Raw genomic sequence first — 21,923 nt, 5'->3', positions numbered from 1 at the left:
TCATCTCTAGTCCCTTCTCCTTCCAATCCATCCTATACCCAGATGTCCTATTAATCTTTCTAAAACACAGCCCCCATGACACTCTGCTCCTCAAAATTATAAACAGCTCCATGTTGCTTTCAAAATTAAGCAAACTCTTCAATGTATCATTCAAAGTCCTTCCTAATTCAGAATAGCATGTAGAAACACAGACTCCTGCAGCCCTGGGTTCAAATTCTGCTACTTGTTAACTATGAGATTTTGCACATGTTAACGAATGTCTTTCAACCTCAATTCTCTTATCTGTAAAATGGAAACAAGAGTGCCTACTTCACTGGTTGTTGTGAAGATTAAAAGAGAAAACGCAGATTGTCTTTTAGATACTACCCTGAGTATGAATCTGCATATGCCCTATACACCTTACCCAACTACTTGGTATCACTGAGAAGGCCCTCTACTTTCCTGGTCTTACACCCTTAATCATGCTATTCTTCCTACTATGAGCCAGTCATTATACGAGGATTAAATGACGAGCAAGTAATGGAGCCATGATTCTAACCAAGGTCTGACTCCAAAATTTCTGTTCTTAACCACACTATACTATTGAGTTGAATTAAAGAATTAGTAGAGATTGTGGGTTGTTTATTACATTCTAATCCATCAGAAGAAAGAAAGGGGTCATAACCACCACCACCTTTAATCACTCTCCCACCCGCCAAGACCCCTGCAAAACATATAAATATACAAATACTGCAACGCAGTGCCACAGATGAAAGGAATTTTTTTTAAGGCTTGCAAATTAAAATTATACTGAGTAGCACATAGTCTGGTGATAAATTTATATAAAGACTCTGGTTTCTATCTTAACCATCATTTGGTATCTTATCATTTTAGCTCTTGAACATTCAGACACCCTCAGCTAGCTTCTAAGCCCTCTGGATAGAGACGCCATCTAAATACACTACACAGAGCCAATGGGTACAAGTATATGAAGTACAACTCTAAAGATCCTAGTGAACATAAAGCAATATAACAAACACAAATAATTTTTCTTATCCCCTAAATTACCTTAAGGGTAATCCTTAAAACTTCCTCTGCTAGCATGCCCTTTACATAAAAGCTAAACTGGCAGGATATAAGACCTGAAATTGGCATTCAGAAAAATGATCGCTATGGAAGTCAAAGGTAAACAAAAAATTTGCTCCAGCCATGTTAATATAAGCATTTTCCTAGCTAGTGAGTTTCAAACTTTAATACAAAGCCAAGTATTAAGTCCTGTCACTTGAGACATTTGAAACCCAGAGAGACTGAAAGCCCAAGTATACTCCTGCCTCGGAACCATCCTGCCTGAGACCCAACAGATGACCTAAAGGATCCAGTGTCTCATGATCCCCTCATATAGTTGTGTCTCTAGACAAATAATACAAAACCTAGTCTGCCTCTTATCATCTTGAAGAAAATCTTCTAGGCAAAAGTGAAACTCTCACTGGCATAATACCTTGAATAGTATCCTCTTTTGGAACTTCAGTTTCATCATCGTCATTCAAGCAATAAACTGTTTCTTTTTGTATATCTTCTTTTTTTTGAGTTCTTGCATCCACAACTGTCCAACACTTTTTAACTTTCTCTTGTAGAATCTGATTTCCATAAGAAAAATAAAGGGAAAACAAGGAAAGCTATGATTCAGATGGACAAAAGGTGAAAACCTAATATACTCTCTGCTTTACAGAAAAAAATCCAGAACAATGACTCCAGCTACATTGGTTTGTTGTCTCTTGCCTACTGGGGAAATTTTAGTTTATTTTATAATTCTTTCTACATTTTATTTTCCCCCAAGGGTAATCCACAGATAAATATGAATATTTGTATATATTCAAACACTTTCTATACAAAACCCTCAGACTGTCTAACAAAAGAGGGCCCTACATTTTGTTACCACAGTTTCCCAACACACAAGAAGGGGGAAAGCAGTCTATCAGTACTCAGAAATCAATAAGGAAATATGAAAAAGAAACTAGGAAAAAAAAAAAGGAAAAAGACTATATTCTCATTCCCAGGGACACTATTCTAGGCCTTGAAGTACCGCCATGGTTTTCATGCATGTAGTGTGTTTTGGAATTCAGTCCTTGAATATTAAAAAAAACACTTGAATATATAAAAAAACATGTTTTTGTATATTTTGTACATTTTATATATTTAAATGTTTTTATATATTTATTTTGTGCATTTAAAGAAAAAAGATAAGGAAGGTCATGCAGAGGCATGGATACAAGACTCATACTCAAACTGGAATTTCATCAAATAATTACCAAAAGCAACTCATTTTTGAAAATATACTATTATGTACAAATGTACATATGTTACAAAAGGCCATTTCACAGTAACAAGTCAACATCTTTTGATATTTCTTAGATGCTGTTACTACCAGATCATTAACAACTAAATTAGATGTGACTGAGTTTTCAAAACTCTGAACTGAACTCTGGTGTGTATCTGTATTTCTGCTATAATACCACAATGATACAACTTAATGTATTTCATTTTCTTTCTTTAAAAAAAAAAGAGAAAGGCCTGAAACTCATGATTAACAATCAATTGTCAATGGAGAGAAAGAGAAAAAGGAGGGAATCAACCCCTATTATAGACCATTCTTTTTTTTTTTTTTTTAAGTAGTTGCGGCATGCGGGCTTAGTTGCCCCGTGGCATGTGGGATCCTCGTCCCCTGACCAGCGATCGAACCTATGTCCCCCGCATTGGAAGGCAGATTCTTAACCACTGGACCACCAGGGAAGTCCCTATTATAGACAATTCTTAAAACTTCCTCTGCTAGCATGCCTCTTACATAAAAGCTAAATAGAGATGAAATGAACAGGGAGAGCAGTTAGAGAAGCAGTAATTATGGTTTTGAATAACCCACACACGAATTGTCAGTTCCTTATATAAGCATATTTGTCTGCCTGCTAACATTTCTTTAAAAACGTGTACCTACCACTTACCGATTTATAAGCCACAATCTTTATAGACAAATTGGAGCCAATGGTCAGCTGACAGGGCCAGGGTATGGAACGCCTCTCAATTTTCTTAAAGACACACAGCTGTCTCAGACTCTCACTTAATAAAGAAAAATGTATTATGAAAGCAGCAATTTTAAAATGTTAACCTGTGCTGGATATTGCATTTAGTTGTCTAGAATGAGAAGTGAGATGCTGCTAATCATAAAGAGAGGAACAGCAGGGGATGGCAAGGAAAACTCATGGCAACCATCAGTTGGGAGAGAGCCAGAATACAAATGAGTTGGCTTAGGAGGAAGGAGTTGAATTCCTTTACTGACAGGTGAAAAGGAACATCTTTTCCTTCCCCCTATTCAATCTTTTCTTCAACTTGGCCAGTTGTTCTTAACATTTTTTTTTTTCAGGACCAAGGACACTGTGAGGATATGATAAAAGCACATTCATAAATGCGTTTGCACACACCAACTCCCTGAAAACCATGGACCTGAGGATAAAAAGCCCTGCTCTAGGATATCAAAGGGTGGGCCCCATCCTATATCATCACTGTTCACAACCCTGCAATTCTTTAGCTCATTTCCATTCTCTTAAATAAAAGACATGGTAAGTATATGCACACAGTGGAGAGAGTTAAATAATGACTCTCCACGGGATAAAGGAATTTAGCAGTCCACACTCAGTCTTAAAGTAAAGCAGGTAACTCTAGGTTTCTCACTGCGTAGGGAAAGGGAATTGGGAAGTAGCAAACACAATGTAGAGGGCTACTTCATTTGAATACTAGTGAAGATCAGTTCTACTTTCATCTGGTTCCTAATCAAACACAACAGAGAAAATCATAGGAGATAGGTGGAATTTGTGGTATTCACTAAGGATTATCTGACATTATCCAGAGTTATGGACAAAGAGGCCTCAAGAGACTCCAATTTTCAGAAATAATTTACAATGAATAGTAGATATTCTACCTGATACCCTGCTCCAAAGCTTACGGTACACCTTGGCTTTGTATTCATTGAGGAATGAATGGGTCTGAAACCAGGTCTAACCTGTCTCATAGGACATTGCTAGTCTGATTATGAGTCACGTCTAAAACCATCAAGAGGTTTGGATTCTGTTCCAGGGGAAATTCTAAAGACCAGCCTCTTATATGTAACATCTGAGAACAACTGGATGAGTTCTGCAGTAGGTTTGAACCTCCCCAATTAGAAGTCAAGTTATCTCCCTCTAATGTCTTCTAGATGAGGATAAGTCTAGTCCAGGGCTGTCCTGTACAACTTTGTGCAACGAGGGAAGTGTTCTAACTATGCCTGTCCAATAGGCTACTGAGCTCTTTAACTGTGGCTACTATGACTGAGGGACTAAGTTTTTAATTTTATTTAATTTTAATAAATTTAAATAGCCACATGCGGATAATGGCTACTGTATCAGATGGCAAAGTTCTGATCCACACCTTCACGGCAGACCTAAAATCAAAGTAACTTCAGGTGGCTAGGACAACACATAGTAATTTCCCTCCCTGCTATGTTACAGGAAAAGAAACTGTTTTAGGTAATTTTATTGGCCTATAATTCTTCTTTACGATACCATGGTGAATATGTTAGCTTTAGACATGTATTCCCACGTTAGAGCAAGCCATATCCAAATCTGAAAGAACAATAATTTAGGAACACATATTTGCATGTATTACAATTAGAACACGTATTATGACAAAGAAACATCACTTTACAGGATTCTTCACTGACTCCTTTTGACAACCCCTTGGGAAATTACAGTTCAATTTCCAAAATTCCCATTTACCTGCAATTTTTCAATAGTATCTATGTTTAGAAAAGCAGGCTGATTGCTTATCAATTATAGCTCACCAGAAATATTTGAAAATTGTGATTGAGAAGAAAAATTAGAGCAGATACACACTACTGCTACTCAAAAAACTCCTAATTGTTGAACCTTTACTTCAACTGAACCTCTACTTCAATTAAGAACTTTTCTTAAAATGCTTGTATTTTGTGTATTTATTAATAAACTGGAATTAATTCTTTAACATTAAGTAGTAGTATCCCTGAAAATTTGAAACTCCACAGCCATACAGTGTGGTATTCTATTGCCACCTTTACCAAATCAGGCCCTTCAAATACACACCGTTCTAGATGCTATGGACCCCTCTCAGGTTCTTTGCTCAAAATAAGTGTATATCCAATTCCAACCAAGAATAATACAGATAAAGGAGATCATCTCTCCCACAGTCTCTAATTGGATGGCCAAAAAAAGCAGCTTGCTTAATTGTTATATGGTACTTCAGGGATTTCACATTTCTTAAATCATTTTGCCTTTACAAAGCCCACATGGAATAAACAGGTTGTAAATTCTTAATATTTGGGGTTTTTGCTTTGTTTTGTTTTGTTTTTCCCTGACCAAACTATTTTGAGACCAAAAGTTTTTTAAAAAAATCTCTATATTATAGTATACTGCCTCCTAAAACCTAAATCAGAGGATTAGAGGATATTGAGTATTATCTCAGATCTGACACCACTTTTTATAATTAAGAATGTTTTTTAGGTGTATGACAAGGAAGGGCCCAAGAAATGTGCCCCAAGCTTGGCATAAAGAAGAAATCTACTACCTCATCTTTTATAATTTGACTTGTTAAATCGTTCGTTATATTTATATATTTCCAAACTCTACCGACATAGTCCTGGAAATAAATAAGAAATCTTGCGCCAACCATGCAAACTTCACAACAAGGGATTAGGGGCTGGTGCACCATTTCTTTAATAAAAATTGAAATACTAAAGTATAACTGCTAATTCAAAAGTGGTCCAGAAAAGGAAAAGCATTAGGGAGCCATCTGATCAAAAGAAAAATTAATATGCTTACAACTGAAAGTTGTAAACAATGCTTTTATGTCTTACCTGAAGGAATAAATTTCCTCCAGCCCATCTTCACCTTCTAAAGACATCATCACCTTTTTCACCATCTGAATACCTTCTTTTTGTTGCTCACTGATTCCTTTTAGAGGAAAGGAGGGCCCATGGTGGTCCGAGAGCAAATGGCCATCTCCTCTGTCCCCAGTTCCATCTTCCTTGCCAACTGGGAAAGGCAAACTATCAGGAAAAGATCAGCAGTATTTAAGAAGACAAGCTCTGAAGCCGAATAACAAACGGGGTTCCAATTCTGTGACTGTCACTCACTAGCTATGAGAAAATGGTCAGTCAGCCTCTCTGAGCTTTACATTTCTCAACCGTCAAATGGCACTATCTACCCTGACCAATATTCTATCAGTTTCAAGTGATCAAAGTCTCTTTGGTTTGGCTTTTACGGGGGTAATTTATTGGCTTAACATAACAAAATTATTGAAAGGGCAAGGCTGCACATGGCCTTAGGATGACTAGACCCAGAGTCTCAAACACCACAAGGATTCTGTGACCTTCTCACTCTCTATCTCCGTATTTCATTTTCATTTGCGTTTATGCCGGCCCCGCTCTTTCAGACTGGCTTCCTCCACATTGTTTCTGAACACTTTCAAGCTCATAATGCCCAACTCCACTACCAAAGAGGGACTGAGGGTTTAACCCTCTACTCTCCAATTCAAAAAACCAGGAATTACTGGTAGCCTAGGAACCAGATCTAGATGTCAGCTCTCATTCAAGCCATGAGGTTAAAAAGTAGGAAGGAACGCTTCCTAGAAAAAGGCTGGGTGACATTCTAGGCAGACAGAAATAAACAAATGCCCATTAATGATCTCTCAAGATTATCATAAAGATTAATAAGAGAAAGTGTATAAAATACTTAAAACTCAAACAATGTCGTCATCATTATTTCAGATAGAGAATTCCTATACAGAAACCAGTTAATTGCTAGAAATAAGTAAAACGAATTTTGTTCTTGTGTTTCACTCCAGTTGTTTGACTGAAATGAGACTAAAACTAGAGTGGGGTTACCAGTCATGGGAATATTCAATAATCAATATACAAACTGAAAAGTAAACCAAACACATTTTATGATAATATTCTACATGACACTTTATAAATGTTTTCATATAAACAATCTCATTTCATCCTTATGTGTTAGTTGGATAGAGATTTCTACCTCCATTTTCTGAAAAGAAACGGAAGCTACAGAAATGAAATAATTTGGCCAAAACCAGATAGCTAATAAAGCTAATAAGTGATTGAGCAAAGACTCAGTCATCTGACTGAAAGAGCAAGGTTCTTTCCACTGTAGCATGTCACCCTACTTTGTCCCTGGAAACCCAAACAGTTGAATTCAGCGATCTTTTCAGTTTACTCAAAATTACCTGCTGGTCACCCCATGTGGATTTTTAAGGTGATTCCTTTATCATTTTATTTATTATCATCAAAACAGAGCTTCATGTTTACATTTTTTCTATGTATTCTTAGCATGAGAGATGTGCACGTCCTGCATTACATGAAAAAGAGCTTCCAGCGAGCAGGGTACGGCACATCAGGTTTGCACCAGGCTATTGCTGTTTCCAGAGCATCAACCAGGAAGAAGGGACGATTAAGATGAAAATGAAAGGTCAGGAAGGTCCAGTCCAACTAGAACAATCCGTCATACATGGGATACACCAAACAATACAGGCAAAAACTCTACTTTGCCTGCTAGAAGTTTGCAGCAAAGGAAGAAGGGTATTACCCAAGAAAAAAATACAACCAGTCAAATAACAAGCAAGTGGAAGAAAAGGCTATGTTCTGTCTTCAGCTTGCTTTACAGCATTGCTCATACAAAAAAAAGTAGCCCTTTCCAATGACACTGACAGAAGTGCAGTCTGTGTCAAGGATGTAAAGGCATCTGAGATTATGAACAGGGAACAGAAACCGAGCTGGGCTTCTGAAGTGCTGAGAAAACCTCAACTCAATAAGAAAAGAAGAGTCACTTAAAAAGCACTTAATTTCTCTGAAGTACTGTCTTATCAAGTATCAGCTTGATGGGTTATTCTGAACTATTTTTCTACAGTTCTACAGAAAGGAGATGCCCCTCAGCAGTCTTAAGAGGTACGTCCATGCAAGAGAGGTTCTTAATTCTCCACGGCAGGCATTTTAAAGAAGCTGTATGCTTACCACTCAGAGCTGGAGGATTCTTGGTAGGGCTCTCAATCCGAAAAATGAGTGTCCCTAGAAGACTAATAATTCAACATTCTATACTACCACTCTGCTTTTACCAAAAATAGGACAAGAGAAAACAGGTTTCAGATGCAGCAGGAAGGATTAATTGAAAGAACTTTGGGATTAGTGAAAAGAACTTTCTGTTAGGGATATAAGATAAAGTAAGTGCCTGGAGGGGAAATTCAAGTTATTGGGGGAGGAGGGACTCTCTCCCTAACAAATTGTGAAAAATATTTTCCTCCTAAGTTTGTATACCTCATCTGTAAATATGCACGAGCAAATTACATTTTATAAATGTGTGTGTATCCTTTGGATCTGAAAAAGAGTTAAAAATAAGCATATGTGTTTAAAATCGTTCCCAAGTTGACATTCCTCTCTATCCTAAAAACATCTACTGTCTTTAAGACACAGTTCTCTAGGCTGTTTAAGAAAAGACACCACCAATCTGGTAATTGTTTGGGTAAAGTCTTCTATGCAGGCAGGAGATGAACTGAATGTCCTTAAAAGATTCCTCTAATTCCTCAATTCTTTGGGTCCAAGAACAGCACAAGCAAACATCTGCTACTGAGCTAAACTCCCAGGTTTCCCTGTGACTTTCATCCCTTTATCACCCAAACTCAGAAGAGTTCCTGGAACACAAGAGAGTAATCAATGAACGTTTGCTGAAGTCAGTGTTCTGACAGATTCTAACTCATAGCAGAGAGGACTCTTGAGAACCGAGTGCTCTCCGAAGGGGTCCTATCACTGCATTATAAGAGCACAAGATCTGTCTGCAAATATTATTCTTATGGTCTTACAAAAACTGCAGGGAGATGCCAGATTTCTTCAAGTTATGAATTATAATATCCAGCTGATCTCCGCTGAATGGGCTGCTGAGGTCAGTGAACACTTCAATATGCCTCTTCTCAAACTTCTTTCCTCTAGAAGAGAGAGTTAGCATGTTAAGAAATCATTCTCCTGAATTACTTCCTACACATTCAAATGTACTTGGTCACTGAGCAGAAAAAGGGTAAGGAATGAACCTAGCTCCAGCTAACAAAAGTGATTACATTCTAGAAGTCCGTGTGCTGCAGATGCTCAGCTAGGTTCCTACTAAACATATAACCAACCCAGTTGTGACTCACACTTTGAACATCTTAGGCAAAATTTCTGAGCATTATGGAAATATTATGTCTCTGATTTCCTAACTTTAACTTCAGTTAAAGATGTGGTCACTACGATAAAAAAGGATCCCCTTCTAGCCTCCACAGAGGTACGTACAAGCAACTCTCCCAGGTACTACAATTATAGCCTTGCAAGGGTTCATTTTCCAAATGGTCTGATTCCACACAGAAAGGCTCATTTCCAACCCTCTTCAGTTGAGATACTTACACAGTTTCTTGTTGAATCAAATCCATGCACACAATGAGGGCATCCAGAACTCAGCTAGTTAAGGGCAGAAGATAACACCAAACAGTCCCTTTATCCCAAGAACATGCAACTTTTTTCCAGTGAAATCCACAGTGCTGGAAATTGTGGACACTGGGCTGACGGTGTGATGATTTAAAAGTACTCGCCCAAGTGCCCTTCTTCCAAGTCTATTTCACTAACATATATTCACATATGTTATAAATCAAAGTACACTTCCTGAAACATATAAACAGGAAAAATGAAATAAACCAAAAGGTAATCTGACATATTCCGCTCATTTAATGAAAAATTATGATGCCATTTTACAGTATCTAGAACCCATTTTCCGTGATTACAGTCCATTCTTACACATGAAGTGAGCCACAATGTAGCATTTGTAAGTCACTCCCAGCACAGCAGCACCTCCCAGTGACCAGGGATGGCACCACTGTTTACAAAAATAAGAGGAACCCCTTAAAACCAGGGCACCTGTGGAAGAAATTGTTAGTCTCACAGTTTGGGTATCAGTCTGATTTTTGGCATACAAATATCCTCCATCCAGGAAGGCTAGGAGAATGCTAATGCTATACTCTTCTAAAAATATCTTCTCTACGTCCAAACATTTCCAACCATTGCCACCACCAAACCCTCTACACATAGTCAACACATATACCCCCTTCTGATACCTCCCAACCTCTCAATGACTCTCAATGTCACTAGTGCAGAGAAGGAGCAAGTGACTGCAGGGCGTGGAGTCCAGGCACCCAACCCAAGCTAGTTAATTTCACATTCAGTCCTAACACACATCACCTCCATGTCCTCAGAGCCAAGAACGTCCATATACTCAGAGCTAGGACTCTTAGAGAACCTCACCAAACTAGATTACAATTCCCCAGATTAAAGGAAATGTCTTAAGAGTCTTCTCTGGCTGAAAAAGGATACAGTCAGCTTGTTGAGAACCTGGTTGGATTTTGCTTTCAATGTCCTCCAGCAAGTCAAAATCCGGCAGCATCAGGTGTCTGTGCACTGTGATGTTCTGATACTGGTCCTCACCAGCAAGGGCGTTCTCAGTGCCATCTGTACCGAAAAGGACTAACGCGATTTCATCCTTGCTCTCAGCAAACACCTAGAGAAGCAGGTTAGAAGGCTGAAATCATACAATATCACCTGGAAACCATTAGATATCTAACCTTCAGGGAGCAAGACAACCATACCTCCCTATGGCAGGGCCCTGGGGCCACCGTCAACAATAGAATATTGGGCTAACTGGTCTGTGGGAATGATGGGCAATGATAATTCCTAGGTTCTAAGCAGACATTTTCATTGACTAGTTTCCATCCTTTCAGCACAATTTGTGGTGGAGGAATGGGAGGGCAGTAACTGCTCTTGATGAGTTTCTTTGATTTGCTTCCACCCAAATCAGACTCTCATTCTCAGTGAAAACTAATTATGTATAATTTGAGAAGATTTTAGTCTGTCTTTCTGGAATGACTATACAAAGTTTAAATTTTCCAGAGATTAAAAATAAATTGCTGATTCATATTCTATATCCCAGCAATTTCACTTACAGGTATATATACTGCAGAGAAGTTCCTGCACATGTATGCAAGGAGACAAGAGACAAGAAAGTTCCAGTTCACCTCAGCACTGTTTATAACAGGGCAAATCTGAAAACTAACTATCCATCAACTGAAGAATGCAAAAGCACACTGCAAAATATTTATACAATGGAATATTACACTCTAGTAAAAAAAAAATGAATAAATTTGTACAATGTTTACCAACATGAATAAATCTCAAAAACATAAGATTGAGAAAATTAAGTTGTGGAATTATATGTACTGAATAATACTATTACATACACTTTTGAGAGCTTCATACAATACTAAATATTATTTATAAATACACTGAGATCCAAGGTATAAAATATGTACAGTAATAACTATGAAAATTCTGAGGAAAGGAGGGAAAGAAGAGGAAAGAAAAGGGCTGGGAGGGGATACACAAGGGGCTTTAAGTTAACATTTTATTTTTTAAGAAAAAAAAAGAAAAAGAAATCAAACAAATATAGTAAAACTTTAGGGCTTTTGTAGTTCTAGACAATGGGAAAACAGCTTTCCATTATATTATTCTCTGTGTTTGCTTCTTTTATGAAGCATTCCATAATGAAATATGAAAACAAGAAATAGTATGCGACACAAAAGGCAGTCCTGTTCCCACCTAGTTATTAACAGAAGCCTTCTGTATCAGTAAAAAGAACACTGCATGGGCAGAGGATGGAATTCTGTCATTCTTCACCTCTGTTTGGTCTGTTAAATTCCCCAGTCTGTTAACAACTCCAGCTGCAATTGCCAGTTGTACATGGAGGGAAGGTCCCAGCTGCTGGGGCTCAAATATTTCCAGCACACCAGTGGGGCAGGGCAGCTAGAATTCTAGCTGCCTCCTGCACAAGAATTCATTTTTTTTTTTTTTTTTTTTTTTTTAAGAATTCATCTTAAGGCAAGGTAATCTTGCTCGACAACAAAACCTCAGTCAGGAGAGGGGAGGAAATTTGAATGCAGCATGGGAGCGGCACCAGGTTTGGTCTCCCAGCCTTCCAGATTTCACTCCGACTCCCATGCGAGGGGCAGAGCCAAAAATAAAAACTGAAAGCACTGTTTCCCTTTTTTAAAAAAAATCTATACTACATTAGGGCACAGCAGCACTACTTGAATACAACCAACACAAATTACTATAACCAAGAATGGGGTTAGAAGCATTCTCGTCTTCTTTGAGACATTAAGGACTCCAGGTTATCAGAATTTGTAAAAATCTAGGATGACAGGTGGGAGGTAATAGTGCCCAGGAGAAAAGGCAACACCCAGAAAAAAACAGCAGACGTGTCCAGAGGAGTAGCGAATGAAGCAGAACTTCATGGACTTCGCAAAAGTAGCAGTCAGACCAGGTAGAAAGGGCAGAAACTAATAATAATGGTAGTAGTAGTAATAATGATAATAATAAAAACACATATAGCGTTTACAATACGTCAAGTACTAAGTACTTTATCTTAGAGATATTCACAGAGGCACCGTGGTAGAGAGTCTTCAAGACGGCCTCCATCCATTCCTTCTCTCTCTGTATTTGGAGGCTACCCCTTCAAACAACAGGGGACTCTAATTCCTGTCCCCTCCCCACCCCACTGAGTGTGAGATAGCTTAGCGACCTGATTGACTAATAGAAGGCAGTGGAAATGACCTTCTGGGATTTCTAGAGGTAGGTCATAAAAAGCCACATAAGCAGGTCTCTTAGAATATCCACTCTTGGAACACTCCTTTTTAGAACCAACTGCTATACTGTGAGCATCCCAAGCTACATGGAGAGGCCACAGGTAAGGGTTGTGGGGGACAGCCCCAACCGAGCTCACAGCCCCCAGAAGGCATAACTACCAGGCACAGGGGTGAGCCATCTTGGATGTACGTACAGCCCCACCGAGCCTTCAGATGACTCAGCACCAGCCACCACGTGAGTACACCTGCACAGGAGGCCTCACAGAGAACCACCCAACTCACACGCCCAGTCATCTCACAGAACCGTGAGGGATGATTTTTTTTAATGTCATTTAAGACACTAAGTTTGGGGAGGGTAGTTTGTAACCAGTAAACGATAACTGGAATAGGCACAAAGTAGTTGAAAGACTTATTCAAGATTGCAAGGTTAGTCAGTATCATGGCAGAGCAAGGATTCAAACCCAGGCCATCTGGCTCTAGAGATTACACATTTAAACATCACATTGCCTCTTGCTTCTGATAAAAGTTGTAATATCCAGTGGAGGAGCCAAAACGAGAAAAGAAAAACATATCAGGCGCCAGCGGTAGTATATGAGTATATGTAAGAATAACTCCTCAGATTCCCCAAAACACTGAGGGTGGACAACATAGAGAGGCTGGTATCTTGCATTATTAAGTGGAAGCAACAAGCAGTTAAACCATGAGTTACATACAAGCTCAAGACCAATCTGAATCTTACCTGTCGCTGCACAAACATGGTCATCACCTTCTTTGCTAGTTCAAACGGGGATTCTTCACCAGGAAAGGAGTTACTCATGGCAAAACGCACATCCATACACAGCACCACAGCTGCCTGGAAAGAAAGTCCCAAAGAACATGTGAGAAAATGTTATTAATGGTCATTAAAAAAAGAAACAAAAGAGATGTCCTTTACTTATTTCACCCATAGATATTCAGGGTATGCATGATAAAGGGAAGGGAGGTGTTCTACTTAGAGAATGTACATAAGGCACATAAATTTTCACTATGGAGAAACTTTAAATAGTCCTGATATTTCCTGAAAGCTAGAAAGTATCTGCCAGGACAGGAGCACGCTCCAAGTAGCTGCTGCTCCTCTGGCCTGAGCCTGAGCATAAATCCATGGGGAGGAGATGTGAAAACAACCTGCAGGCTAGAGCTAAGTCCAGCCCAGCTGAGCCCAAAATATTACACATCAAACCAAATGCCACTGATATGCTGACCCACAGTATGAGTACAGATGCTTTTGTTGTAAGCCACTGACTTGGGGTGTAGTTTGTTATAAAGCATTTTGGTGGCAATAGGTGACTGTCACAATCTATATATGCTAAAATGATACACTCCAATAATTTGAATCAGTTTGTAAACTGGGAATCTAAAATGAAGACTAAGACACCATATCTATTCTAGTAGGGGACACAGACACATAAATGATACCAGCACAATATTCCATGACCGAGGTATACAGTGGACACTAAGAGAGCACACAGGAGGGGCATCTACCCAAGACTGGTGGAAGGGATAGAGGACGGGTAAGGAGGCAGAAAAGGCCTCCTGGATATGATCCTTGGGTGAACCTTAAAGAATGAGTAGGCAGAATGGGAGAAAACACTTGCAAACGAAGCAACTGATAAAGGATTAACCTCCAAAATATACAAGCAGCTCACAGAGCTCAATATCAAAACACCAAACAACCCAATCCAAAAATGGGCAGAAGACCTAAACAGACATTTCTCCAAAGAAGACATACAGATTGCCAACAAACACATGAAAAGATGTTCAACATCACTAATCATCAGAGAAATGCAAATCAAAACCACAATGGCCATTATCAAAAAAATCTACAAACAATAAATGCCGGAGAGGGTGTGGAGAAAGTGGAACCTTCCTGCACTGTTGGTGGGAATGTAAATTGATAGAGCCACTTTGGAGAACAGTATGGAGTTTCCTTAAAAAAACTAAAAATAGAACTACCACATGACCCAGCAATCCCACCACTGGCCAAATACCCTGAGAAAACCATAATTCAAAAAGATACATGTGGGCTTCCCTGGTGGTGCAGTGGTTAAGAATCCGCCTGCCAATGCAGGGGACACGGGTTCAAGCCCTGGTCCAGGAAGATCCCACAAGCCACGGAGCAACTAAGCCCGTGCGCCACAACTACTGAGCCTGCTCTCTAGAGCCTGTGAGCCACAACTACTGAGCCCGTATGCCACAACTACTGAAGACCTCGTGCCTAGAGCCCGTGCTCTGCAATAAGAGAAGCCACCGCAATGAGAAGGCTGCGCACCGCAACGAAAGAGTAGCCCCCCCTCGCCGCAACTAGAGAAAGCCCGCACGCAGCAACGAAGACTCAACACAGCCAAAAATAAATAACTAAATAAATTTATTTTTTAAAAAAAGGTACATGTACCACAATGTTCATTGCAGCACTATTTACAATAGCCAGGACATGGAAGCAACCTAAGTGTCCATCGACAGATGAATGGATAAAGAAGATGTGGCACGTATATAAAATGGAATATTACTCAGCCATAAAAAAGGAACGAAATTGAGTTATTTGTAACGAAGTGGATGGACCTAGAGTCTGTCATACAGAGTGAAGTAAGTCAGAAAGAGAAAAACAAATACCATATGCTAATGCACATATATGGAATCTAAGAAACATACCATATGCTAACGCACATATATGGAATCTAAAAAACGGTACTGATGAACCTAGTGGCAGGGCAGGAATAAAGACGAAGATGTAGAGAATGGACTTGAGGACACGGTCGGGGGGGGCGGGGGGGAAGCTGGGATGAAGTGAGAGAGTAGCACTGACATATATACACTACCAAATATAGAATGGATGGCTAGTGGGAAGCTGCTGCATAGCACAGGGAGATCAGCTCGATGCTTCGTGACGACCTAGAGGGGTGGGATAGGGAGGGTGGGAGGAAGGCTCAAAAAGGAGGGGATATGGGGATATATGTATACATATAGCTGATTCACTTTGTTGTACAGCAGAAACTAACACAACATGTAAAGCAATTATGCTCCAATAAAGATATATAAAAGAAAGAATGAGTAGGAGTCGGTCATGTGAACAAGGGGAGTTTTAGGCAGAGGAAACCAAATAAATAAAGACACCTGGTCATTGGCTAGCAATCATGTATGTAGGGGACTAAGGAAATAGGGCAAACATAAACTAAAAGTAAAATGGATACATGTAAAGTTCTGTATTTGGCAACCAAAGTTTAACTGAATTGGGCTGGAGGAGACCTGAACAAATAGCAGCTCACAATTTCAGGGTGGATTATAAAATGACATTATAAAATGTCACCAGTAGGACATGGCTACAGGAGTACATTCCCCACACCTACCCCATTCCATCCTCCAAAATGTTTTCAGTCCTATCAATGGTGTAGTAAATTTAAGGAAGGAAAAGACAGGTTTTATGGTTAAAAAAAAAAAAAAACTAAATTAGATCCCAGGAGACCTGGGATCCAGCCCCATCTTTATTACCAAGTAGCTAAATTCTTGGGCATGTCACTTAAATTCACTGTTAATTTGTGGAGGCAGGAAGCAGTTGTTGGACTAGATGAGATCTAAGTTATTTTCCAGAGCTAACATTCTTTGACACTGACAGTCTCACCTGTGCTTTGTACTGATCAGACCACATTGGACAAACGGTGAGCAGTTCTGATCATCACATCTTATGAGAAACACTAATTACAACTGAACATGAAATGAGCAGCTTGGAGAAGGATCTGGAGAATACGTGACCTGAGGAACAGGTGGGAAAAACTGGCTATTTGAACCAGACGAGAAGATTTAGAGGAACCTGACTGTTATCCTCAAAAAGTTGACAGCTGTGTTATAAAAAGATAGCTCCGCAAGAGAGACAGTAGATCAACAGATGGAAGCTATAGAGAGATTGATCTGACACCATATTAAGGGAGAAAAAATAATATTTAGAAGTAATAAATGAAAGAACTACTGTTTTCTGAAGCAATGATCTCCTGACCCTAAAACTGTTTGAAAAACCTAGATGAGATCCTATCAGGGATGTTATAAGATGATCTCTAATTCGGTTACACCTCAGGCAAGGCAAAACATGGAAAGGAAAGACTATTTAAGTTTTTTCCCTAGTTTACAAAGAATTAAACATAATGCATTAATATTAAGAGAGTTCTAGATTATAAATAGCATGTTTGGAGAAAGGGTGGTAATAAACTACAAAATTCCTTTGAGAGCAATAAAATTTACATCCCATAGTTTCAATGCTCTGAGCATAAGAACCTTTAAAAAGTTAAGAGTCCCCAAACACGCTGCTGCACCTATTTAATATATGTTCATAAAAGCTACTTTTATGAACAGAAAACTCTAAACCAGAGGACTAAAGGTCCTTTGCCAGGAATCAGGTATCCAAAATATGGCATCAAAGGGTTTCACAGTATGGAAGTTCTTATCTGAAAGCAGAAGAATGGTCTATGTAATACCTCACGCTCCCTTCTGGTAGCAGTTAAGAAAACCAGGAGAAAGAAATTGAGCAGCATGGCAACCCTTCATTTAAGCACTGAAGCAATACAGGCTATTAGAATTCTGCTGCAAGTTCACCTGCCATAAACTGCTGCTTCATTAGCGCTGAAAGTTTTCAGCAGCTGAAAGGAATAAAGGAGGTGAGTGGCATATGTTCATAATCATTTTAATCAGCATTTCCCTAGGGGGAGCTGAGGAGACTAGGGATCAGCTGCTCCAACTCCTATCTTGTTTATCTGTATACTAAATGCCTAATAAAGGGCCTAGTTTTGAACAGACGGATGGATAGACCGATGGATGGATGAATGAATGAACAAGTCCTTGGAACACACCTCCCTCTAGAGACCCTTCAGAGACAACTACCACTCTCTGCCTATATTGAAAATGCCATTTTAAAAATTCATCGCAATGTTATTAACCTGGGTCACTGAGGGTCATAGATTCCTAGCAAGAGAAACATTCTCCCGGACTCTGAAAGCAGAAAGCCTGTGTTCAAATTCAGATTCTACCACTTGTGGACTGGGTGACCTTGGGCTAATCACTTCACTTTCTTTAGGCCTCGGTTTTCTCACCTGTAAACTGGGGATAAAAGTTTTCAACTCATGGGCTTGTTGTGAAGATTAAATGAGACCGGAATAAAGCGTTAGATCAGTGCCTCACCAGAGTAAGCTTTCGCAATAAATGCGAAATATTAGATTATTATAGAGGTAATAAGACGTTTTACATTTCAAGTTATTTTACTCTCAATCCTTCTCTGAAGTTTTACAAGCCTGTGGGATTGGTTCGTATCGTGGCTAACTTCCATTCTCACAGATTTTTAAAACCCAGATTCAGAAGTAATGGAGGAGTCGGGGGTAGGCTGGGATAGAGAGGTACGGAGGGGAGGTCGGAGGGGGATGGAAAGCAGGATGAGGACCGGTGGAGAGGAAGTGAGAGGATGGAAGGGCTGAGTAGGCGGCGGGGGTGGGGAGTGGGCGAGGCTCAAACTCCCGCCTGAAGACTCCAAATCGCCAGCTTTTCTCACAGCGCATCCCTCGACCCCGGCCCTACTGATCCAGCCCACCACCGGGATCTCTCTTCCTCACTCCTTGGCACCGCCATGCTCCCATGATTCCTGCTTCCGAACCACCTTTTCCGGACCCCCGGCACAGGCAAGGCCCAAGCCTACAGATGTTCCTACCTTATTCCCCGACCACGCCATGTTGAGGTTCCGCAAGCGCCTTGGTCGCCTCTTCCGAGCGGGAACCTGCGGCGCCGAAGCTCAGTTCCGCCGGACTCGGAGCTGGAGGGTCGCAGGAAGAGCCGCTTTCCGCGGAGGCTGGAAGGGGCGGGGAAACTGTACGTCGACGCTCTGAGCATGCGCAGATTCCCTGCGTGTCTCCCCTCGTTGAGGAGCTGTGTGGTCTTCGGGCTTCCCAAGTCTCTAGAATTAGGAATCACTCCTCCGAAAGATTCACTCCCCTTTTCTCACACTGAGAATAATGCCTACAGCGTTTGATGTCAGAGATCTGGAGTTAGATTTCCCTGAATATGAGCATGAATCCAGAAAGTCACTTAACTTCCCTAAAATTCTGTTTCTTCTTCTAAGAATAAAGATGAAGACGACAGATGCGATGACCTTAGAACCAACTCCTGAAGGAAAAGTAGTTTTCCAGGCAATCAAAAGTGGAAAGAGCATTCTTCCTTGGAAAGGAGATGGGATGTAAAAAGGCCTGGAGGCATGAAACACCATCTGCTAATGATCTCCCAATACTTAGAAGCGTCGCTAGCTTGGAAAGGAAGAAGTGAGGTTTAATTCCAGAAGACAAATCTAGGGAGATGTTCTAGAAATGGCAGCTATCAATTTCGGTGCCTGACAATCTCTCCACCCCCTTTCAAAGGAAACTGTCCAGCCTGCAGCCCTTGCCTCTTTGAGGGAGGCAGGTCCAAGTTGAACCTTACACAGAAAAGGCTATTTTCTGTACCAAATGACCCACAAGCTGAGAGCTGACTGGACGAAGGGTCTGGCAACCTGCAAAGTGTCTGCCAGCCTAGAACATTAAGTCCAATCAGCTTCTGTCCCTCTTGAAAATCAGACCGTGGAAAAGCAGGCCTGCAGCTGGAAAGATGTGGAGAGGCCATGAGGAGGGAGGGGTCTTAAGGGAGCCTAAGTTATACACACACTGAAGCCAGGAGAGTCAGACACTTTCAGACGGTGCTTTCAGAGCCCAGAGGGTTCATCTAGCTTTTGATTCAAGGAGTTCTTTTAAGGCTGAAATATTATTTTTAAAGTATTTTTCATATGACAGGTAAATAGAATTACTGGAGACTCACCATGGTGAAGGCAATTTCTATGCTTTATGCCCATGATTTTATCTTGTGTTTAGTCTCTATTTCCTTCTCTTTTTTTCTCTTCCTCTTGTACTTTCTCTGTCCCCTCCCCTCTCTCTTTCTCACACTACACACCCTCCAGTACAGATTTGTTTCCTGGGAAAAATTTTTTAAATTCTAGTGCCTGTGCTTGTTTGCATCTCTCCACTGTCCTTATAGAAGTCTTTAGGATCATACACTTCCAGACAGCTAGGCAGCCATGGTGTTGAGAATGGATATGGACTTCAAGCACTGCTTCTCCTGGCAAAGGGCCTCCATTAATCAAGGGTGAGGGACAAACATTCCCAATGTGGCAGTGTAAATGGCGACTCCCTTCTTCCTCCACAACGGAAGGATTCTGACTTTGTTGGTTCCATTTCAACCTGTCAGTTCAGGATCGGTTTAGATTTGTGTGATACAGAATTAGGTGGAAAGGGTAAAGAGAAGAGGTGATGGGCTATGGCTAGTAGAGGAGAAGGGGCATTTTGGACAGAAAGAGAAGTGCATGGGAGCCACTGTGGCATGTGAGGGAAATGGATGAAATAAGAAAAGGAAAGTGACATCATTATTTTGATGGCTCCCAATAGCCATGCCTCCCAGCATCCACATCCTTATATAGTCCCTTTCCCTTGAATCTGGGCTGGCTTTGGGACCTGCTTAAAATGAGGTAAAATGTGGTGGAAGTGACACTGGGCCAGTTTTGGACCAAAGCTTTCAGAGTACCTGGCAGATTAGGTCTTTGCACTCTAGTGGGAGCCAGATGCCATATATGAAGACTGACTACCATAAGACTACATGCTATGAAAGCCCAACCCAGCCACGTGGGAAGCCACACGGAGGAGCACTATTAGGGGTTATGTGTTTGTGTTCTCTCCAAATTCATATGTTAAAGCCCTAACCCCCAATGTGATGGTATGTGGAAATGGGGCCTCTGGGAGGTAATTAGAGTTAGTAGAGGTCGTGAGAGTGGGGCCTTTATGATGGGATTAGTGCCATTATAAAGAGAGTTTGGGATTAGTGCCATTATGAAGAGAGTTTCTGTGCTTGCACTGACTCCCCCCCTCAGCAACCCCACCAGCCATTTGCACAAAGAAGAGGTCATATGAATATGCAGAAGGCAGCCATCTGAAAACCAAGGGGAGAGCTCTCCTCAGGCTCAACTCAACCGTGCTGGCACCCTGATCTCAAACCTGCAGCCTCCAGAAATATAAGAAAATTAATTTCTGTTGTTTAAGCCACCCAGTCTATGGTATTTGTTATGACAGCCTTAGCAAACTGATACCAGCACTGAGCACCAATGCCCCAGGGGCCCACCTAGATGACAGCCAGCACCACTTTGGCAGAAATGCAAGTGAGGCCATCTTGGGAGTAGGTGCTGCATCCCCAAGGGAGCTGTCCCAGCATTAGAGAGACATTGAGTAGAGACCAGTCATCTCCATCAACCTCTGCCCAAATCGCAGAATTACCAGAAAATAAGTCAAATGACTGTTATTTTAATCCAGTAAGTTTTACGTGTTACGCAACAAGAGATAACTGAAACAATAGGGATATTTTTAACTCTTGCTGTAGTGTAGACTATGCATCCCTTAAGAGTAGTTAACAAAGGCAAGTAAAGAATTTTATTTTGAAATTACAATTTAAGTTGCTGAAATGTGTTTGAGTTTGATATTGCTCTGAGAGTGAACTACGTAAGTGATGAATTCATGAACATTACACAAAATAAAAGATGAGATTGCTTTAGGTCTGTTTGGTTAAGTTTTCCTTCCTCAAGTCTAGGCTTTTACATACCTCTCTGAGCCCTTTTGAAATGATTTTATTTTATGAGCCTATTTCTTCCACTAGGTGGGGAGCCCAATTAGGGTGAGGGCTACATCAACTTCACCTAGGTATCCCATGCTCCTCACCCTGACCCCACCCTCCTTCATTCTGCCAGAGACATCTTACCCTTGCCCTAATCATGACTGTTTTTGGCCTTGGCCATTTGTTTCCTTAACCCCTGAAAAAAATGTGACAAATGTGGCTGCAACTTCCTAATGTAGGCTTAGGTAAATCTGTGATCTGTGGAAATAATCCAGCTAAACAGAATCCTCATAAATTGGTGGTCCATGGGAAAAGTCAAGACATAAGGACCCATATTAAGATCATTATACATATATAAAATAGTCACCATGCTCACCCTTTTATGAAAACTGTAGCGTTCAAAGCAATTTTGGAGAAACTCAAAGACAAAGTGAGCAAACGTTAATCTGATTTTATTTTTATTTTCTTTG

General features: G+C 40.4%; 1 protein-coding gene across 1 annotated transcript in view; it reads right to left on the bottom strand.

Moving 5' to 3' along the window:
• XRCC5 (X-ray repair cross complementing 5) overlaps window positions 1-18,657 on the bottom strand; it is a 97,109-nt gene extending 78,452 nt beyond the window's left edge. The window contains exons 1-8 of the mRNA XM_036858502.1: window positions 18,485-18,657; window positions 13,502-13,615; window positions 10,439-10,622; window positions 9,479-9,527; window positions 8,905-9,027; window positions 5,894-6,085; window positions 2,976-3,090; window positions 1,478-1,616 (exon numbers count right to left, since the gene is read on the bottom strand). Of these exons, the coding sequence (XP_036714397.1) occupies window positions 1,478-1,616; window positions 2,976-3,090; window positions 5,894-6,085; window positions 8,905-9,027; window positions 9,479-9,527; window positions 10,439-10,622; window positions 13,502-13,615; window positions 18,485-18,505 (937 nt within the window). The 5' untranslated portion in view covers window positions 18,506-18,657. The remainder of the gene's footprint in view (window positions 1-1,477; window positions 1,617-2,975; window positions 3,091-5,893; window positions 6,086-8,904; window positions 9,028-9,478; window positions 9,528-10,438; window positions 10,623-13,501; window positions 13,616-18,484) is intronic.
• Window positions 18,658-21,923: the final 3,266 nt, after the last annotated feature.

Source organism: Balaenoptera musculus, chromosome 7, assembly GCF_009873245.2.
Source record: "Balaenoptera musculus isolate JJ_BM4_2016_0621 chromosome 7, mBalMus1.pri.v3, whole genome shotgun sequence".
In the NCBI taxonomy this organism is placed as follows: domain Eukaryota; kingdom Metazoa; phylum Chordata; class Mammalia; order Artiodactyla; family Balaenopteridae; genus Balaenoptera; species Balaenoptera musculus.
This window is presented reverse-complemented; position numbering and strand designations above follow the sequence as displayed.